Source organism: Rhamphochromis sp. 'chilingali' (genome assembly GCF_963969265.1).
Source record: "Rhamphochromis sp. 'chilingali' genome assembly, chromosome: 11".
Lineage (NCBI taxonomy): Eukaryota > Metazoa > Chordata > Actinopteri > Cichliformes > Cichlidae > Rhamphochromis > Rhamphochromis sp. 'chilingali'.
In genome coordinates this window covers 2619390-2641361 of record NC_137938.1, presented here as the reverse complement: position 1 = coordinate 2641361, position 21972 = coordinate 2619390, and the positions used below count along the sequence as shown (strand labels likewise).

The following is a 21972-nucleotide window of genomic DNA, read 5'->3' as shown; positions in this document are numbered from 1 at the left end:
GTCCAGGCCACATATCTATAGAAAACCCAGCCCGCTGGCTCTGGACATTGTTTGGTAATTTACCACAATTATTCTCCCACCAAGATCTAATGGCCTGTAAGGATAAGTTAAAGCCAATGAATGACAGGCTGCCACCCATGGATAATATAGGTGGCTGTCAATCAGACTCTCTAAAGAAACCCAAGAAGAGATGAGAAACAAAGTCACTGACATCTGAGTATGAAAAAGGTTCTAAAGCCATTTTACTCCAGTGAACCATGCTGTGAGCCATTATGCACCAATGGAGAGAACTTGGAACAGGGGTAAACCTAAGAAAGAGACTGGGTACAAATGGCATCCATTGGAGAGTTCAAGGTGAAAACCAGTGCCAGCCAAAAAGGGCACGTTTGGGAAGATATTCTGTGGATCCATGACACAAAGCTGAACTTGTTGCAAGATTTGTCGGTGGTAGTGTGGTGCTCTAGGGCTACTTTGCTGCTTCGGGACCTGGAAGACTTGCTGTAATACATGAAACCATGGATTCTGTTCTCTACAGGAGAATGTCCAGCTAGCATTTCATGCTCTGAAGCTTAAGTGCATTCAGGTTATGCAGCAGGACAATAATACGAAACAAACCAGTAAATGACAATCATAGTAAGTGCATAGGCATGAAGTGCTGTTTGAATGTGTGTGCGATTGAGTGGACGACACTCGTAGCAAGAGAGCGATCCCGTCTGCCATCCTGTTAATTAATGAGGTCACTTGGATCAAGATTTGAGTGAGAGTTGAATCCCCTAGGAAAGGATCTCAAGATTGTATTATAGATATCTGACAGCTGGTGTGGTAGGCCACCACAAATATTTCATCTTCAAAGACTGGAGAAAATAAAATAAAAAACTATATGCCTAACAGTAAAATCGTGCTCACTCACCTAATTACTCTGGACCTTGTTAGTATTTATTCATCAATCTTTAATCTCACAGAAATTATTCAAGTAATAATACAGTCACTTTTATATTAACCCATAATGCAAAAATACACGAACAAAACATTCACCATTCAAAGATTGCTTGGATGGTTTTCCTTTCCAAACACGTGGAGCCAGAAGAAGAAAACTCTGGATGTCAAGCTTCAACCTAACCTGACGCTCCAGTCCGCCTGGTGGCGCAATGGTGCGGCTGGCTGGTACTAGGAATCGCAGAAGAAGAACACCCACAGCCGCTAACTAAAACGGTCCTACCTTAACGGCAGGGATGTTACAGGTCACTTTGGTTGGTTGTTAAATTGTTACTGACAACATACTGTAAGTCGTTTATAGGATTTTGTTTGCGGCGTAGCAGCAGCTCATAGCAATGCTAACTTTATGTGCTAGCCTGGCTAGCAAACTGGAACCATGTTTTGTTGCCGTCATTGATTAGAAATCCCAAAGGAAACTACAGAGACATTATAATCTGTGGTTGTTCTGTTTTCAAATGTTTGTTAATATTGGTAGAAAAACATGATAGCATGGGATTCAAAGGAGTAAATACAAATTAGAGTTAGCTAACACCGTAGAAACGTTAGGTATCTGTTTCTGTTGATTTTCTTCTGACGAACTGAAGTTACTCTGATTTAGTCCCTGCTGAGCTGTACCAGGCTGCTGCCAGATCCAGTGTAACAAACTATGGAAGTGCTTTGATAAAGGAAATGCAGATGGACCGACTGAAAAGGCCGTGATTACATGCGGATCTCTGGACCAGCTGCGTCAGCAATGTCTGCAATCCCCCTTCTGCGATGCACCATCAGGTAAAACTGTCCCAACACGTACGATCACTAGATTACGTGCGGGCTGGAGTATAATGACAGTTTTAAAACTGATTTAAAAAAGTCTAATATGTGCATTTTGAAGGCATATTAAGAAAAGTATCAAAATGACCGAGTTTGATTTTTGCTTTATCAGCAGTGGACAGAAAATGTGACAGAGTCTTTCCTTTGATGTGTTCCTGCGGTACAGTACGGGTCGCAGTTTACGATCGTCTCGTAACCTGCACTCCAGACATCAGGCTTCTAAAGGCTTTTTGGGTTTCATTTTCCTTTGTTGGGATCGACACATCTGTAATAACTTACATTTAATGCAGTCTTTAATATAATTCAGTGCAAACATTTTGACATTAAAAGTAGGTTCTAAAATTTTATCTTGAAATTATTAACTTGCAAAGTCACATGATCATCCCGTTCACTTCCGTTTAAATATTTCATAAATCTATGAAATATGTAAATCAACGTTATTTTTCCAAACCTTTGTGATTATTTTACATCTTGTTTAACAGCTGTAGGTCAAAGGTCTCATTTTGGCCACAGAAAAGTTCCACTTTGCCTCGTTAGCCCAAACATGACAGAGGTGTTTCTGCTTTGTATGATAGTTTTATCCTGCAGTCCTGGATAGCACAGCAAACGTTTTTCACAGTCAGTGAATTCAACAGGTTTAAGGGCAGTTAAAGACTCTACAATGTCAGATAATTCAAAGTGCTTTCATTATTATTTTTTATTATCATTATATTAGCGGAGTCGTCTCAAAAGCCAGCTAAAAGTTCCCAGTTGGGACTAAACCAGCTGATGTTAATTTGCAAGTTGCGGAGCTGCTTTCTGGTCACTGATAGAGTTCAGCTGCTGTCTCTACCTTCCATGCACGTGTTCAGTACTTCCCCCTGTGTCATTCTCTTATTACGCATGACGTACCCTGTAAGAACGCATTGTTGACAAACAGCGCACTCAAAATAAATTTTTTTATTTATATAAAGGTGAGAATATTGTACTGATGTGTCACATAGAGAAGCTGGATGGGGGGTGTGAGCAGTGATGGTGACTGCTACACAATCTGGACACAGACACACACACCAGGGCGAAACAAGCAGAATGATGGTCACATGGTCATCTCTGGTCTCTACAGGTCGAGTAGCGCCCCCAGCATTCCCCAGCTGACTATCCCCCAGTAACATTACTGGGGGATAGTCAGCTGGAATTCTGACAGTTCATTTGTTTTGTTTTCTTTTAATATCACTTAGAACTCTTTTGCTGTCAGTGCCTCATCGATCTGTCTGTCTGCTCAGGTACTGCTGTCCGACTCCATGCCATTACTGTTGGATCTCTGTCTTTTGTGATTTTGTGTGACTCTGGGTGGGTCTGTCCTTTGTTAAAGACATTACTCTCTTACCCTTAGTTTGCTGTGGCAGAGAGCTATCATGTGAAGCAGGGCTTCAACAAGACATATAAATATACCAGTCAAATGCAACACTGCTATAAAAAGAGCAAGACTTCATTTTGTCGCAGGTCAAAGTGGAATGAATGTGATTGGCTGAACAGCTGTTCATGCTGTGTTATCTGTACTTCCATCAGTGTAAAAGACCCAGCAGCAGATTAGAATGAAGTATAATAACACTAACACATGTAATAAATCACCAGATTAATACACTCATGTTCCCGTGACAATGCGGCGCACTGTTTGCTCTTCATTCAGTGATTTCAGTACAGCCGGCTGCTGCTCATAAAACATGTTCCCCCATCATATAAACACTTATTCTCTCAGCTGAGACTCGCTGCTGTTTAAAGGTTTGAGAGTAAAGGTTGGATATAAAAACATCAAACATGGGCTCAGTCTGTGTTTGATGTGAGGTCGGCAGTTACAGTGTCTGTGTCCTGTTTCAAGACCATAAATGTACGATTGTTTTTAGCCAACATGAGAAATGTAAAGTTGTGTCTATGACTTTGTTACTGATGGCGAGCAGGGAAACAAAGACTTTATAGGCAGACGCATTATTTTCATCATCAGCACGTTTCAGTTTGTTTCACAGTTTTTCAGCAGTGCTGGAAAACTAACCGCACGGCTGATAAATGTCTGTCGTTTAGCTTCAAAGAGACATGAGGTGATGATGCGCAGTGTCCGTGGTTACCATGGTTACTGGATAAGCTGCTGATAAATTAAACAGCTGTCACCGTGTTTATGTTTTCATTACAACTGTCTGACTCGGTTAACTGAAGTAAACTTGGATAACTTCTAGTTTAGGAGTATGTGTGTGTCCTCGGAAATCTGGACTCGTGCGGACTTTCCAAGGACAAACAAGAAAGAACTGTACACCACTACACTGAAATAAATAGACTATTACTAAAATACACGTGCTATATCATAAACTATCATATAAATCTGGAGGTGCTATTAACATGTGTAGTTATAAAGGACAACTTCCTGCCTTTAGTCTTATTGATGAGCAGCATTAGTTTTCTTCTAATGTCCAGAAGTCTGCATCGTGTGTTTCATAGTTTCTAACAAGCCTTTAAAGTTAAACGTAACATGACTGAAACACCAACATCTGCTTACTGAACAAAAACCCCACACAGATGTTAATGTGATTTTATTTTTATTTTAGTAAACTCTAAAAAAACAAAAATTGTAACAGACAGCTGGTGCTTAGAATACAGTTGATTAAATATAAATATTATTAACACAGGAGAATTCACCTGTTAGCCCGAATGTTTAACTGACTTACTTTATAAGTGAGCGCGTGGAGGAGAGCCTGTTTGTGTCAGATGACAGCTGGTTCACCGGACCGACGAGCTGGACTCAGAAACTGATGGAGAAGCATGGAAACTTCAGAGAGATGCCACACCTTTTGGAGACCTCATGTCATCTCACTTACTGGATTCCCTCATTTTAGAAGTGAGGAAATGTGAAGCTCAAAAGTAAATGAAGAAGACTGTAATGTGGAGGTGGGGGGGGGGTTCCCTCTTGCTGACATGCTGATAGATGTCAGGATTTTTGATCATGTTTTGAATCACAGTTATGTTTGTGGTGTGATGTGTAGTAAGCTGTTAGGTTGTAAATTAGAATAGTGCTGAACACATTTTGTGAACATTTACAGTGGGGCAAAAAAGTATTTAGTCAGCCACCGATTGTGCAAGTTCCCCCACCTAAAATGATGACAGAGGTCAGTAATGTGCACCAGAGGTACACTTCAACTGTGAGAGACAGAATGTGAAAAAAAAATCCATGAATCCACATGGTAGGATTTGTAAAGAATTTATTCCTAAATCAGGGTGGAAAATAAGTATTTGGTCACCTCAAACAAGGAAAATCTCTGGCTCTCACAGACCTGTAACGTCTTCTGTAAGAAGCTTTTCTGTCCCCCACTCGTTACCTGTATGAATGGCACCTGTTTGAACTCATCATCTGTATAAAAGACACCTGTCCACAGCCTCAAACAGTCAGACTCCAAACTCCGCCATGGCCAAGACCAAAGAGCTTTCGAAGGACACCAGGAAAAGTATTGTAGACCTGCACCAGACTGGGAAGAGTGAATCTACAATAGGCAAGCAGCTTGGTGTGAAAAAATCAACTGTGGGAGCAATCATCAGAAAATGGAAGACATACAAGACCACTGATAATCTCCCTCGATCTGGGGCTCCACGCAAGATCTCATCCCGTGGGGTCAAAATGATGATGAGAACGGTGAGCAAAGATCCCAGAACCACACGGGGGGACCTGGTGAATGACCTGCAGAGAGCTGGGACCAAAGTAACAAAGGTCACCATCAGTAACACACTACAACGGCAGGGAATCAAATCCCGCAGTGCCAGACGTGTTCCGCTGCTGAAGCCAGTGCATGTCCAGGCCCGTCTGAAGTTTGCCAGAGAGCACATGGATGATACAGCAGAGGATTGGGAGAATGTCATGTGGTCAGATGAAACCAAAGTAGAACTTTTTGGTATAAACTCAACTCGTCGTGTTTGGAGGAAGAAGAATACTGAGTTGCATCCCAAGAACACCATACCTACTGTGAAGCATGGGGGTGGAAACATCATGCTATGGGGCTGTTTTTCTGCCAAGGGGACAGGACGACTGATCCGTGTTAAGGACAGAATGAATGGGGCCATGTATCGTGAGATTTTGAGCCAAAACCTCCTTCCATCAGTGAGAACTTTGAAGATGAAACGAGGCTGGGTCTTCCAACATGACAATGATCCAAAACACACCGCCCGGGCAACAAAGGAGTGGCTCCGTAAGAAGCATTTGAAAGTCCTGGAGTGGCCTAGCCAGTCTCCAGACCTCAACCCCATAGAAAATCTGTGGCGGGAGTTGAAAGTCCGTGTTGCTCGGCGACAGCCCCAAAACATCACTGCTCTCGAGAAGATCTGCATGGAGGAATGGGCCAAAATACCAGCTACTGTGTGTGCAAACCTGGTAAAGACCTATAGTAAACGTTTGACCTCTGTTATTGCCAACAAAGGTTATGTTACAAAGTATTGAGTTGTATTTTTGTTATTGACCAAATACTTATTTTCCACCCTGATTTACCAATAAATTCTTTACAAATCCTACCATGTGGATTCATGGATTTTTTTTTTCACATTCTGTCTCTCACAGTTGAAGTGTACCTCTGGTGCAAATTACTGACCTCTGTCATCATTTTAGGTGGGGGAACTTGCACAATCGGTGGCTGACTAAATACTTTTTTGCCCCACTGTACTTTGCTGGCTGATTGCGTGCCTCGGTGCAGCTGGTCTGTCAAGGAAAAGTTGTAGTGTTGGACTCCAGATTGTTGGTCCCGTGATTCGAAAAGGCTCTTTTCCACACAGTCCTCATTCAAATATTGCAGCTAACAGGGTGATTTTCCCGCCTCAGTGCAGCTAGCCAAACAGTAAGTAAGTTTTACACTGGTGGATTTTAACTTAGGTGTCTCAAATATTACATTTTAGTTCAAATTCAAGGTATTTATTTCTATGTCATGTTACTTTAGTACCTGTGTGACCGTCTCACAGACAAATATTAATATACTGTGACCACTAAAACTGTCTGAAAACTTTAGTTAGTTATATTTAAGGGCAGTATCCCAGAGTGACAGCTAAAAATAAACTAAAAAGACGCGATCCTTGTGTAGGTTTGTGGTCTAAGGAGCCTGGAAAGAAAAACATCTGGACTATTTAAGTGTCCTTGAAGCCGTTTAATGGTCAGCAGTCCCACATTTGTCCTCAAAAGGGTTGTGGACCACCTATTGGCTGTTACGCTGGGAAAATTGTGCAATATAATTTTCTTAAGATGTTAAAGATATCAGAGCATTGAACAGGCTGGTGTTTTGTGAAGAGGATCTAACAGGAGAGAGATGATAGAGACACATGACGTCCTTATAAAACACAGTTGAACTTTATGAATGGACAGCTTTTCACAGGTCTTTGGACTTTTTATTTAAAGGGACTGCATAGTTTTTTACTGAAACTGACACAATCCCACTTTGATTTGACTCAGAGTACAGACAGTGGACTCTGGTGTCAGCAGAACCACCTGCTGATCAACGCCGTGAAAACCAAGGAGTTGGTGGTGGATTTCCGGAGACGCAGACCCACCACACTGACACCGGTGAACATCCAGGGAGTGGACATTGAGATAGTGGACTCTTATAGGTACCTGGGTGTTCACCTGAATAATAAACTGGACTGGAGCCACAACACTGATGCTCTTTACAGGAAGGGTCAGAGCAGACGCTACCTGCTGAGGCGGCTGAGGTCATTTGGAGTACAGGGAGCGCTTTTAAAGACCATCTATGACTCTGTGGAGGCATCCGTCATTTTTTTTTTACAGTGTGGTATGTTGGAGCAGCAGTTTATCGGCAGCTGAGAGGAAGAGGTTGGATAACCACATCAGGAAGGCCAGCTCTGTTCTGGGATGCACCTGGACCCAGTGCAGGTGGTGGGAGACAGAAGGACTCTGGCCAAAATAACATCTCTGATGGACAGAGTCTCCCAGCTCATGCATGTAAATGCTGCTGAACTGCAGAGCTGCTTCAGTGACAGACTGCTGCATCCTCGATGCATGAAGGAGCGTTTCTGCAGGTCCTTCCTCCCTGCAGCTGTCAGACTGTACAATCAGAACTGCTCCCAACAAACATAGATGTTTACATCAATGCTGTAACTTTCACTATTTTATCAACTGATTCACACTACAACATGGGTTTGCCTCTTATCTGTATCCATCCATCCATTTTCTTCCGCTTATCCGAGGCCGGGTCGCGGGGGCAGCAGCCCAAGCAGAGAAGCCCAGACCTCCCTCTCCCCAGCCACCTCCTCCAAGGCGTTCCCAGGCCAGCCGAGAGATATAATCTCTCCAGCGTGTCCTGGGTCTGCCCCGGGGCCTCCTCCCGGTGGGACATGCCTGGAACACCTCACCCAGGAGGCGCCCAGGAGGCATCCTTGTCAGATGCCTGAACCACCTCAGCTGGCTCCTTTCGATGTGGAGGAGCAGCTGCTCTACTCTGAGCCCCTCCCAGATGGCTGAACTTCTCACCCTATCTCTAAGGGAGAGGCCAGCCACCCTTCGGAGGAAGCTCATTTCTGCCGCTTGTATCCGCGATCTCGTTCTTTCGGTCACTACCCACAGCTCGTGACCATAGGTGGGGGTAGGGACGTAGATCGACCGGTAAATTGAGAGCTTCGCTTTTACACTCAGCTCTCTCTTCACCACAACAGACTGGTACAGTGCACTGCAGCCGCACCAATCCGTCTGTTGATCGCCCACTCCCTTCTTCCGTCACTCGTGAACAAGACCCTGAGATACTTTAACTCCTGCACTCGAGGCAGGAACTTGTTCCTGACCAGGAGTGGGCACTCCACCATTTTCTGGCTGAGGACCATGGCCTCAGATTTGGAGGTGCTGATTCTCATTCCCACCGCTTCACACTTGGCCGCATTCCACTGGGCCTGTCGGTACCTGTCAGCTGCCTCGGGAGTCCCACAGGCTAACCAGGCCAGATAGGACTCCTTCTTCAGCCTGGTGGCTCCCTTCACCTTTGGTGTCCACCATTTGGTTCGGGGATTACCACCACGACAGGCACCAACCACCTTGCATCCGTAGCTCAGTGCAGCAGCTTCGGCAATGGAGATACTGAACATGGTCCACTCGGACAAATGCCCCCAGTCTCCCTCGGAGTGCCGTTGAAGCTCTGCCGGAGGTGTGCGTTGAAGATCTCGCAGACCGGGGGCTCTGCTAAACGTTCCCAGCACACCCTCACTGTACGTTTGGGCGTGTCAGGTCTGTCCAGTGTCCTCCCTCGCCACCTAATCCAAATCACCACCAACTCATATTTACTTTTATTTAATTCAATAACGGTACAGTACTCTGTTTTTGGTAACTATTGTCCCTGATGTAAATATGTAAGAAAATGTTTCTGTTCGGTGTCCTGTTTGTTTGTATGTGTGTTTTTATTGCTGCTGTTACAACCAAATTTCCCCTTGTGAGACAATTAAAGGATTATTCTATTCTATTCTATTCTATTCTATTCTGATTAAAACAATTCTTAACTAAATATATTCTGGATAAAACAAAAGTATTATCAAAGTTGTCTGTGGTTCCCTTTATTTTTCCGTCCTCCCCTATCACATCCTGTCCTGCAGGATAAACATCAGTGAGTCTTTGTGTGATTCTCTGTATGCAGCTGTTAAAGTTTGTGTTGGAGATACTCGTTTCCTCTTCCTCCTCCTCTTCTTCACACACTGCTGAATTTGTCCTGGGGTGTCATTATGGGTGGAAAACCTCTGCCGTGTCACGCTGTGGATTTCTCAGTCTCTCCTGACTCTGGACACTTTGAAAAAGAAATCAGCCATGGCAGATAATAACAATAGCAGAAAACTCTGAGTTTTTTCTTGTGTGCACAGTGAAAGTGGACGACAGTATATACTCAGTTTGAACAAAAAGCCCATTGTTGCAGGCAGCTGCAGTTATGCCTATGTCAGCTTTGGAGAGCAGGGTTCAATGATGTAAAATAGTCTCTTTTCTGTAATGTCTGTCCTTTTCTCTGCAGGCTGCAGTGGAAGCATTTTGCCACACATGCTGTGCAACAGAGAGCTCTGTCAGGGGCAGAGGCTGTAAATGCTCTCAGGCCCTTTTATTTTGCAGTCCACCCAGACTTCTTCGGTAAATATCCCAAAGAACGGGTAGGTCTCATATCTGTCATGACATAAATCCAAATATGTGTTATTGGAAACATGTGATCGTAAAGTAACAGTTCGAAAACTTACTGCCAGGTTTACATGTGTGTGACGCCTTATAGGCACAACAAAGAAGAGGCAATCCATAGTGTACAGAATACTTATCATCTATGTGCTCTGGGATCCGTATACAATATAAAGTAATATGATGTGATATAAAATAATATTTAATGATAATAATCTGTGCACATACAACACTGTCAGACGTTTGTTGGGATGAGCTGCCATGATGTAAGTTCTGGTACCTCTGTGTTACAGGAGGTGAATGAAAACTCGCTAAAGAGGCTGAATGGCTATCTGGAAAACTTGCAGAAGCCCGGCTCACGTTCAGTTCAACCCATGAAGCTCACCTTTTATATAAGGAACACAAAGTACAGCAGTAAGGTGCAGCCAGAACTCATCAGCTCAGGTGCATTTCTTTTAAAATGCTCAAAGTACCAGTCAGGGTTTTTGGGGGTTTTAACATAAAATTGCTCCTGTTTGCTTCTCAGGCTTCCGCTCCGTAAGTTTTACTTTGCACACAAATGATGTTTTGAGCACAGTGATGGATGTTTTGACGAGCTGCAGCCTGCCTGTGGAGCACATGAAGGGACTAACGGCGAGTAAAGCAGCAAGTGAAAGTCCCACTGAGACGGGGGAGCCTTTCTACAGAACCATCAAATGGGATAAAAGCTATTACACCTTCACTGGCTTCAAAGACCCCGAGCAGGAGCTGCAGCAGGCCCAGAGAGCCGAGCCTACGCTCAGGTAGGCTCGGCTCTCTGGTTGTGGTTGTCTCATCTCAACTGTAGGAAAGTGTTGAAACCTTCTAAACTCAAACACTGCTGTTTGTGATCAGTCACGGAGACACACTGCTGTGTTTGCTGTGGATTTTATTTCTATTCAGTAAATAGCAATAGGGCATGCTAAAGCTAATGTGTGCATACATGGTCACTTATATTTAAATGTAATAATGTGAAAGTACTTTATTTATAGTTCACACAGTTCTAGAGAGGGAGACGTCAGAGTAATGTGACATATATAACAACACAAATATGTTTTGCAAAGATGGTGATGACAGATTTTCATAACTACAGCAATTATATTTAATGACTTGTACACGATCTTTTTTGCCAGTGTGTGGTTGAGAAACAACGAACCTGAAGCCTCAAAGAAACACAATGCGAGTCTTCCTCGGAGAGAAGAACTGAAGAGACTGAAGAGGGAGCTGTGTCGCAGATTTAATCTGACCGATATCAGGTACAGCCGTCTTTACTGTTTCAGAGGTTGCCCTGTCTGCTGTTCCTGAGGGCACAGAGGTCTTTATTCTGTGCACTGAACTGTAAGAAACTGTGTACATGTTACTGTTACTGAATGATGAGATCAGCTGTGTGGTGCAGATGGCAGCGCAGCTGGGGAGTCTCCCACAGGTACTGTCAGCTTCAAAGTCTGAGCCGCCTGTCTCACCAGAACCCCGAGGCTCTGATCAACCTGCAAGGTAAATAATCTCACTGAGAGGTTACAAGCAAGCTGCGTTCATTAGTAATACACACAGTAGCACAGATCTCTGAACTGTTGTCTGTCCATCAGGTAAAAAGGTTCATGGCTTTTACCACCGTCAGTCCTGTCACGTGCCTGTTATGTGTGATACAGTCCTTCACTCCAACACAGTCGATTTTTAATTAAGCCGTCAAAATGTGACTGAAATGGAGACTTTCAGCTTCACTTCAAGGGTTTAATAAAAGTACTGCATTCATTGTTGCAGGAATACCAGCCATCGTTATCTGTAGCACCTCCTGAAGCTCAAAAGTAATTGGACAAACTTGCATAAGTATGATAAGGTTTGTTTCAGTACTTGGATAAAGCATGATTTACTCTGTTTTCTTCTTTCAGATGCCTCAGGGCTCACAGGGTGCTATGATGATAGAATCTGATACAGATGACAAAGACAATACTTAACACCATTTTAAATACCATGGAGGAAATAGATTAAGAGGCTTATTTTATTTTATTTTTTCAAAGATTTAAACAGTACAAAAAATAACCTTGATAGCTAAATTAGTTTTAAGTTTTCTGATGTGCAAAAAATACAGCAACAAAACAGCAAAGTCTACAAAAGACAACCGATTTAAAATGTTCTTATGTAGTGCAAAAAACCCAAATACAACAGTGTGTTTAGGCTGAGTACTGATGGCTTGGTACCATTGTTTCTGTTAATGCTGTGTATTTTTCTCCTTTTTCTTTTTTTCTCTGTAGTGTTTTCAAATGTACAGTCGATTTCATTTATAGAGGTAACACACTGTGATCGAGGATCATATCACTGTAAATTAAATCTCTAAGCATCATCATCTTTAAATACACAGACACACATACAATGATCAGGCGTAACATTTATGAGCGTCTGCTAACAGCCCATCGAGGGCTCTTAGATTGCTGTAGGTAGCCACGCTTTGCTTTGCAAACCCTCGGCCCTCTCGATGAGCTTCATGACCAAATTTATGCACCTGCCTAATTTAGTTTCAGTAATATTGCACACTTTCTGTAAATCCTATAAACTTCATTTCACTTCTTAAATGTCATTGTGTTCGTCTGCTATATGATATATTTACATGAAATTGCTGATCCAAACAGCCAATGATTATTGAAGAAAAATCATGAAAATTATCAGGGGTGCCCAAACTTTTGCATACCACCGTAGACGTGTGAGGGGAGAGCAAGAACTTTGTGAGTCACTGAGTCGGTTTTTATCTGAAAAGGCAACCCTACCCATATGGAAAAGAAATAGAAAAAAACTTCTAAAAGACTTGCATCAGATGTGGCCTACTTCATGAGTAAATCATATCAGGCTTCTATGATTTACTCATGAAAGTGGCCACTTTCTCATCACTTTCATATATTGTTTTAGTATCCAAAACATACAAGTTTCATTATATAATTTTTCAAGGGATCTTATATCTGTTTTCACTCTTGTATGCTTTTCATACAAGTTTCACACAAGACAGATACAAACTTTATAAGATTTATAGATCTTTTCCATGTGGGCGGCTAGCAACAGTACATGTTTTAGAAGCATCATGAGATTTCCTGTGGCTTTAACAGCCATGCCCATTGTTAAAGCGTTTAAGCTAGCTGCCACACATCATTGTACAGAGTTGATCAGACCCTACATGAGTGACAGCTTACCTGCTGGAGGGATCCTCTGCTGTGATTGGCTCTTATAATTTGGCTAGGTTGGTCAGACAGAGATGAGGTATAAACAGGAAGTGCAGTGTCCATTTACTTTTGAAGCTTTGAAAGTGGGCGACCATAGATAAAAATTGCTGTAATTACAAAATATTTATATTAACCATTAATATTAAACCTTTACATAAACCAAGCCTTTAAATTGAAGCTGAAAGTCTACACTTACGTGATATTTTGATTTGATTTATAATTTGGTTGTGTACAGAGGCAAAAGGACAACAACTGTGTAACTCTCCGTACATGTATGTAGTGCCGTGGAAATACCCTCAAAATCTTGAGATCCCTTAACCACAGGTAGAAAAAGCACCGCAGTGTTTCCATATTCTCTATGGTCTCTAACAGGTTCAGGTGATTCTAGCTATTGTGATGTACCCCACTGTTAGACCCCTACAGGCTGTACAACAGCAGCCTGACTGTCATTCGGTATGAAGATGAAATCCTTGGACCCATTGTTAGACCCTACGCTGGTGCAGTGCTTCTGGGTTCCTCCTGGTGCACAACAGGTCTCGGCCTCAGTGGTGAGAGTACGAAACACGTGCAGGAACTCAGTGATGTCCTGGTCCACATCTAGGAGGAGATCCACAGGACATCTCATTAGGAGCATGCCCTGACATTCAGGCATGTGTACAAGAACATAAGGGGGCAGAGTTGGACTAACCTTCCACCACATTGATTTTGAAGGTGTCTTTGAATTCAGCCTTCTGTAAGCAGCTCTCCTCGAAATCTGTGCACTTGGTAACTGACTGGGTTAAATGTAGCGGCTCTGAAAACTAGCCCCAAGGATCTGTTCATTTCTAAGAGTAGTGACCTATAAGAACCCTTTGAGTGATATTATAATAAAATGCAGGTTTTTACTGGTTTTTACAGGTTTTACGAATGAAACGTTTCTCCCACTGAAAACATCCAGATGAACAGAGTCAAATACGTGAATTATCTAATTTACCTACTGTGAGCTAAGGCGGAGAAAACGGGCACATCGAGGCCTGAGTGGACTCTGTGTCACGTTGATAATAATCGTCTACCAGGAAAGCAGCATCTCACTTTGTTCTCAGTTTTCTTCCTGCTCTTCCTGGGCGTCACAGCGTCTGAGATGGCGTCTGGCCTCCCCCGTTGTGACATTGAATCAGCTGATCGTCAGCCCCCCCCCCCCGTCACCATACTTCACCGTGGTTTAAAACAAAATGGAAACTTTAAAAGGACTTCCTTACATTTTCTTCTATTCTACGTTGTAGCTCCTAAGCTAGGGCAGGCCCGAAGGTTGGTGGTTCGATACCTGGCTGTTGATCCCAAGTTGCTCTCTGATGCATCCATCACAGTATGAATGTGTGTGAATGATTTTTTTTTTCCAATGTGTTTTCTTTCTGTGTGAATGGGTGACTGACAGAAGTTGTATCAAGTGCTTTAGGTTTCCAAATAAAATAGCAAAGCTCTATATTAGAACCATTTTACTTTAACCTTATTTATCATTGATTCCATCACACATTAAATCGAACACGTTATACTTCATGCTTCATTCAGTTAATGCTGCTTTACTTCAGCAGTGTTTATCGTTACCTCACTCACATGAACTTTGGACTGGAGATCATTCACATGAGCGAAATAAATTGAACACACAGAGTCATGACATTTAGTTTTGCTTCCAACATGACCTCGTTTTGACTCACTACATTAGAACACTTTTCCTCACTTCTTCTTTCTATAACGCTGTTTGACCACCTCACCTAGGAGGTATCTCAGGGGGCTGAACCACCTCGACAGGCTCCATCTGCAGGAACAGCGACTCTTAGGCTACGTTCACTCTGCAGGTCTTGATGCTCAATTCAGATTTTTTGATCAAATCTGATGTTTTTGTCTGCTCGTTCACACTACAAATAAAATGTGACAGCAAACACGCTCTAGTGTGAACGCTCAAAGCGGCGCATGCACAAAAGAAGACGTCACACACAACACGCTCTGTTTAGATCCAGAGCAACAGTATGTGTGACTGATGGCCCTTAATGTAAAGACTTCGGACTTTACGTTTCCCAATTTTTGCTTTAAGTTACTCTGTTATTTACATAATGATGTAAATAACCTAATAATGATCCTTGTTGCTGTTTTAGAGGAGCGCTGCTTCAAAGGATAGTTTCTGTCAGAATCTGCAGATTATACAGGACAAAGAAAATGTTCACGTTTCTCCAACGTTGTCTTCCCAACAGTTTCACTGGATGGCCAGGAAGCGTTCACGTCGTCTTCTCCGGCGCTGATAATTGGCGTCTGTCTTGTGTCAGTGACGTAAAAGACGGATTCAATGCGACCTGACCATCAAACAGCAGTCGCTTTCTGAAACATCAGATATGTATCGCATTCAGCACCACATATGAAAGTGACCCAGATCAGATTTGAAAATATCAGATTTGTGCCGTTCACGCTGTCACCATGATCAGATAGATGGTCGCAGAGGGTCAAAAACATCGGATTTGATGCGCTTTCGCCTGCAGTGTGAACGCAGCCTCTCCAATGAGTGAGCTCCTCCCTCTGTCTGGAAGGCACAGCCCAGCCACTCTTCAAAGGAGACTCGTTTCTGACGCTTATGTCTTATATCAGCCTCGTTCTTTTAGAGCTTGTGACCGACGGTTGGAACTGTCTGTCAGTCTTGTGTTCCACTCATCCCTAACTCGGGAACAAGTTCCCCAACCTGAAGGGGAACAATTCAGGGGTTTCTTGGCTGGGCACATCTAGGAATAGCGACATGGTTCCCTCCTCCTGTGGGCTCACCATCCACAGGAGGGCCGTAGGGGTTTGGTGCTTACTTGATTGGGTGGCAGGCAGAGGACCTGGCCCTCCAGTCCACGGCCTCCAAAACTGGCTTGTGGTTTGTTAATCACTATATAACTTGTTTTAAAATGATACATGGTAAAGTCAGAGATTCTCTGAGGTTAGTGGCTTCTTAGTGTGTCACTCCATCCTCTCACACACACACACACACACACACACACACACACACACACACACACACACACACACACACACACACACACACAGCCGCCAAGGCCATCTTTGCCCGAACAGGCCGCTCTGTACGGAGTCTCAGTGAGGTCCTTTTTATCAGAATCATGTCATAGATTATATTTTCTTATTAGTTGTAATGGTCGAACTTATAACCGATTATCTTCTGATCAGTTTCTAAGCTGTTAAGCATGATTAACTTTGACCACAATCACATTTATATTATGATTCTGTGTTGAGCAAATACAACCATAGCGACGGGCTGGAGACACGTTTCTTATCTTTCACATCCTGATCTGCCAGGGTCGAAACATCCTCCATCATTACTCATTCAGCATATCAGTAAGACTCTGATTAATATTTCTGGTTATTAGAGATGATTTACGGTATTAAAGAACATGTAAACTCTTGTTTTAGCACGATTATTTCAATCAAACACTGTTTTCACCAAACAAAGTCACGTCCTCCATCAGCGTGAGGTTTTCATATCGACCTCTGATGTGTTTTCAGACAGTGATCATATCCTAGAGACCTGTTTCTGTGGAAAGAGTGGGTATCTCATCATTTTGGGAGCATTGCCACTGCGTGTAGATGTGTAGAACAGTTTTCACGCACTCGTCTTCTTACCAGGACATACGGTTGTGTTTGCCGACCAGTCAGGGATGAATGCTTCTGGACACGTCATGCTGGGAACCATGGATGTTCATCATCAGTGGACAAAAGTAATGCAGCTGTCGCTGTCCTGCTGGCATGTATAGTCTCTGTGCTGCCTTTCGTTTTCTGACCCCTGCTGTGTGCCTCCAGCTTTTTGAGCAGCTGCCTGGTTATCACAGCCTGCAGCAGCAGACACACTGGCTGAAGGAGAGGATCAGCCTCCTCCTGGGTGGAACCCAAGTGGTGCACATGGACAGACTGGGACCAGTTCAGCCCATAGCTGAGCACTACAGTTCCCTAAACACCTTCCACAAACGTCTCATGTCCCACCACCTTCGTCTGCACCCCAGGAGTCTGCAGGGCCTCACCATGTTGCTGGAAAAGTACGAAACCCTTTTAACCACTGAGCATCACAAGCACGTGCAGTTTACTTAATGTTTGTGTCTCTTCCAGTGACCGCTCCAACCCCAGTCTTCATGAGATGGGACACTTCGTTATTCCCATCAAATGTGATCTTCCTACACTACAGGTCTTCCTTCAGAACCAGGCCCCTGAAGCCCGACGGCGCATCCAACGCAAAAACCAGTGAGTGTGACGTAGTCTGTCTGTTTGCATGCTGTCTTTCTTTGGGGGGGCGGGAGGGGTCTTTTTATAGTTTATATCATATTTAGTATTTTTCCTCTCTTACAAGATGCTAGCATGTTTGCAGAAACAATTTCAAAAACTTTGTCAAGCAACAATCATAAATGATTTTGCTCCTGCCAGCAGTAATACGATTTACAGCTGGAACTCCATGAAGGCCGATTTATGGGGCAGCACGTACCCAGCACTGCCTCTGTGATAGAACCCCCCACACGCCTACATCCATGACTGCTTTATACAATGTGACCACCACACCTACAACTGCCCAAGTTTAACTAGACGGTGTTGATTGAAATTACTAGTTTTTATTTTTAGTCTATTCAGTCGCTGTGTTTACTGTTAGAATTTGAGATCTTCTTGTCAACTTGCTCAATCAATCAGAATCAGAATACTTTATTAATCCCGACGGGATACAGTTGCTCCAGTAAAGTAACATTAACAAAAACCAACTAGACTGTTTATCAACACAATATGTTAAGATCAGAGGATAGCACAATATATACAAGTCACCAAGTAATACATGTCAAGAATATTAGAGTAGAAAGAGTGTGTGTAAAAAGGGTGTAACTATTGCAGTGTTCACAGTGTGTTGGATGGAGGAGTTGTACGGGGAGACGGCCACAGGCAGGAATGACTTCCTGTGTTGTTCAGTGGTGCATCATGGGTAATCTCAGTCTCTCACTGAGCGTGCTCGTTTGACTAGCCAGTACGCAGAGTCATCAGGAAACCTCTGAAGATGGAGGTCTCTGTGCAGTGGCTGAAGTCTGTGGTGTAGAGGGTGAAGAGGAAGGGGGAGAGGACAGTCCCCTGTGGTGCCCCTGTGTTGCTGATCACTTTGTCAGACACACACTGTGGGAGACGTACATATTGTCGTCTTCCTGTCAGGTACTCAACAATCCAGGACACCAGAGAATGAATATGTGACGGCAGTGATCAGTCACAGGTAACTGCTGAAGCAGCTCTCAGAGATCATTATAGGAACTTAATCATGGTAACACTAATACAAACGAATACAACATCATGAGGACAAAACATACTTAGGCTGCGTTCACACTGCAGGCGAAAGCGCATCAAATCCGACTTTTTTGACCCTCTGCGACCATCTATCTGATCATGGTGACAGTGTGAACGGCACAAATCTGATATTTTCAAATCTGATCTGGGTCACTTTCATATGTGGTGCTGAATGCGATACATATCTGATGTTTCAGAAAGCGACTGCTGTTTGATGGTCAGGTCGCATTGAATCCGTCTTTTACGTCACTGACACAAGACAGACGCCAAATATCAGCGCCGGAGAAGACGACGTGAACGCTTCCTGGCCATCCAGTGAAACTGTTGGGAAGACAACGTTGGAGAAACGTGAACATTTTCTTTGTCCTGTATAATCTGCAGATTCTGACAGAAACTATCCTTTGAAGCAGCGCTCCTCTAAAACAGCAACAAGGATCATTATTAGGTTATTTACATCATTATGTAAATAACAGAGTAACTTAAAGCAAAAATTGGGAAACGTAAAGTCTTTATATTAAGGGCCATCAGTCAAACATACTGTTGCTCTGGGTCTAAACTGAGCGTGTTGTGTGTGACGTCTTCTTTTGTGCATGCGCCGCTTTGAGCGTTCACACTAGAGCGTGTTTGCTGTCGCATTTTATTTGTAGTGTGAACGAGCAGACAAAAACATCGGATTTGATCAAAAAATCTGAATTGAGCATCAAGACCTGCAGAGTGAACGCAGCCTGAGAGTTTTGATATCTGGTGCTTATTAAGAATCCTGTTTGTCTGTATGTTGACTTTGTCACCTGCCTGTTTGTGTGCAGACTGCAGGCAGAGGAGGAGGCCGTGGTGAAGCTGTGTCTTGAGACTCTGTCTCTGAGGAGCTTGTCTAAGGAGCCCAGTGTCAGCCCTGCCCAGATGATTCAATGCTGTGAAAGACTGTTGGAGCAGCGCTCCCCCCACATGCAAGGCCTCCAGATCTGTGTTTCTCACTTCTACTCTGTCATGCAAGATGGAGACCTGTGTGTCCCCTGGGACTGGAAGAGCTGACCTCCAGATTTACACGTTTTTGTCGGTCCATGTGTGACAACTACTTTTAGACATTGATACTGTTGAGCAGAAAATAAGCACATTTACCAGGACATCACAGACGTTTTTCTGCTAATGCTTTGTCAAGGAAATGTTCAGAGAACTTTAAGAGCACAAGTGAAGGATACCTGTACAGCCTGCAATGTTCACATGCGACCGGGCTACACTTCAAAGTGATGTGTGACAAACGTGTGACTTGTAGTGTAGACGTGGCTTAAAGCACAGAATTGTCAAAGTTGTAAGTATTTATTGCAATGAGTATGAAAAGTGATTTTTCACTTTGTAGAAATGTGAAGTCAGTGTGGAAAACGTTTCACAGGAGTCCAATAAAAACCTCTGTATATCCACCCTGCTTTTAATGTGCTGCTGATCCAACGCGTCAATCATCAGCAAGTGTGAAAGAAAAAGCTCTTCTCTGTTTAAAAAAACCAAACGACAACAAAAACAACCAAATGTAGGTTTGTGAAATTGCATCTGGTCACACAGGACACACAAACCTGCAGGACACCGGCCCTCGAGGCCTGCAGTTGGACACCCTGTCAGCACAGTGATGGACCTGGGCATCTGGTATTAGCTCACTCAGCAGGACGATGATCCCAAGACAAGAGCTAAGGTGTTGCAATGACTCAGAGAAAATGACTTGCTGATGAAGGTGGCTCTACAGGCTTGAATCATGGGGTGTGCAAACTTTTGTCTTTTGATTCAGTTAGGGTTAGCTTATTCGGTGACTCCAAACTGCCCACAGGTCTGAATGTGAGTGTGATTGGTTGAGTCTCTGTGTTAGCCCAGGTCAGATTGACAGCCTGAGCAGGGCTGTGATAGGCTCCAGTCCACCTGCAACCCTGATAGGTGGAGGAGAATGGATGGATAACCCTGATTCACTATAATGAGATAAACTGGGAGTCAGACCAGTCAAACCTTCTGTGCTGTGTGGTGCAGACAGAGGACTAAGTGGAACTGGGCGGCTTCTTCAGTGGATGGAGCTGTTGGGGGACTGTTGGGTGTTTCAGACGTGTGAAGCTATAAAGACGATGACTGGAGTCGCCGTACTCTCATCGTTCTAATTGAAATTGACCTTTATTCAAACAAAAAGATTTCACAGTGGAATTTTAATTCTGACTCGTATTTGACAAAAAACATTAGTTAACTCCTTAGAATTGGTGTTTCTTCATTGATTTCTCATAAAATTTGTCTTCTTGTCAAAATTACAAATAAATTCTGCTTCTGAACACAAACTGTTGAACCTTTATTGGACCCACTGAGCTGTACCTCATAGCACAGAACAAAATTAGGTAAATTCTTGAGTTTTGGAGCTTTGAAACTTTCCTTAGCAGCAATGTGACTATAAATGATCAACAATGATGAGGAGGAATTTGTGATGACATGGAGGGACCTCTGCAGGCAGGACAGGAATCTGAAAACCTCAGTTTTCCTCTTTGCACCCTTCGACAGGTGGGTGGCATAGCCACCGGGGCTGGGTATCGTCACTGGTTTCTAGAATCGATTCGATTTGAATCTGGGAAATTTTGCCTCAGACAGTCAGAAATATTATAATTCAGATCAGTAAAGGTGATTTTCCTGTTCTGGGACTTTATAAAAATATTCTGCAGTAGATCAAAACGAAAGAAAATCAGTAATCAACATATGAACATCACCTCTGACGTTACAGCGGTTTTATTAGAGAGTTTTGCATTTTGTATAATTTTAAAAAGTTTAAATTTGTTCAGAAGCCTGTTAAACGGCAGAAATTAGGCTTTCTTTTTGGAAGTAAGTAAAAGGAAAAAACAGCAGCCGACAGCCTGTAAACAACGTAGACTTGTGCGTAACAAGCAAGCGAATAATGAAGAAAACCGATTTTTAGACGGGAAACTGTTGTTAGAGAGAGAGCTGTGCATGAGGTGTGATTTTATCCTGGTGGAAGCAAAACAGTAAAAGTCAGAGAATCCATGACGATGTTTGTGTGAAGCGTAGTTTGGATCTTCTTTTGCTGCTGGTTCAGTCAATGTTGTTTGGAGAGAGATCAACTAACAGCTTCTGAATCAGCGCAAAAAGGGCGTGAACACAAAGCGCCGACCCGCCCGTGTCCGTGGCGTCGGTGAGAAAGTCACAGCTCACTGATTCTGATCCGTCGGCGGGTCGAGCTTTGTGTTCACGTCTCTGTGCAGAGTCCGTGCTCCTGCTCTCATTTACTGTTTCAGCTGTTTGGTGGTTGTTGATATTTTGTGAGGTTTCACCTGAGATTCTGGTGTTTGGGCAAAATTCAATACATTTATATTAAAAAATCAGGATTTTAATGAATCGATATCACGTTATCCAAGCGAGAATCGATTTTAATCGATGAATCGATTATCAAAACCCAGCCCTAATAGACACCCATGATTACTCAAGAAT

General features: G+C 43.2%; 1 protein-coding gene across 3 annotated transcripts; it reads left to right on the top strand.

The window, feature by feature from the left end:
• The first annotated feature begins 1186 nt into the window (after positions 1-1186).
• On the top strand, positions 1187-20873 carry tcaim (T cell activation inhibitor, mitochondrial). 3 transcript variants are annotated; one of them, XM_080896680.1, is made up of 11 exons: positions 1187-1764; positions 9804-9916; positions 10249-10399; positions 10482-10737; positions 11107-11229; positions 11370-11467; positions 16711-16749; positions 16831-16922; positions 17005-17237; positions 17308-17439; positions 19317-20873. In XM_080896680.1, exons 2-11 carry the CDS (start codon positions 9872-9874, stop codon positions 19540-19542), a joined length of 1395 nt encoding a protein of 464 aa, XP_080752806.1. In that variant the 5' UTR covers positions 1187-1764; positions 9804-9871; the 3' UTR covers positions 19543-20873. The 3 variants fall into 3 exon arrangements, with proteins under 3 accessions (XP_080752806.1, XP_080752804.1, XP_080752805.1); XM_080896678.1 differs by having other exon boundaries at positions 9804-9936; positions 19317-20843; XM_080896679.1 differs by lacking the exon at positions 16711-16749 and having other exon boundaries at positions 9804-9936; positions 19317-20834.
• The last annotated feature ends 1099 nt before the right edge of the window (positions 20874-21972 follow it).

Bases quoted from the DNA above. Each gene is read 5' to 3' on its own strand.
- tcaim (XM_080896678.1), top strand. From the start codon at position 1,700: ATGCGGATCTCTGGACCAGCTGCGTCAGCAATGTCTGCAATCCCCCTT. The intron at 9,937-10,248 runs GTAGGTCTCATA...TCTGTGTTACAG, and splicing joins GTAAATATCCCAAAGAACGG to GAGGTGAATGAAAACTCGCT. The intron at 10,400-10,481 runs GTGCATTTCTTT...TTTGCTTCTCAG, and splicing joins GCCAGAACTCATCAGCTCAG to GCTTCCGCTCCGTAAGTTTT.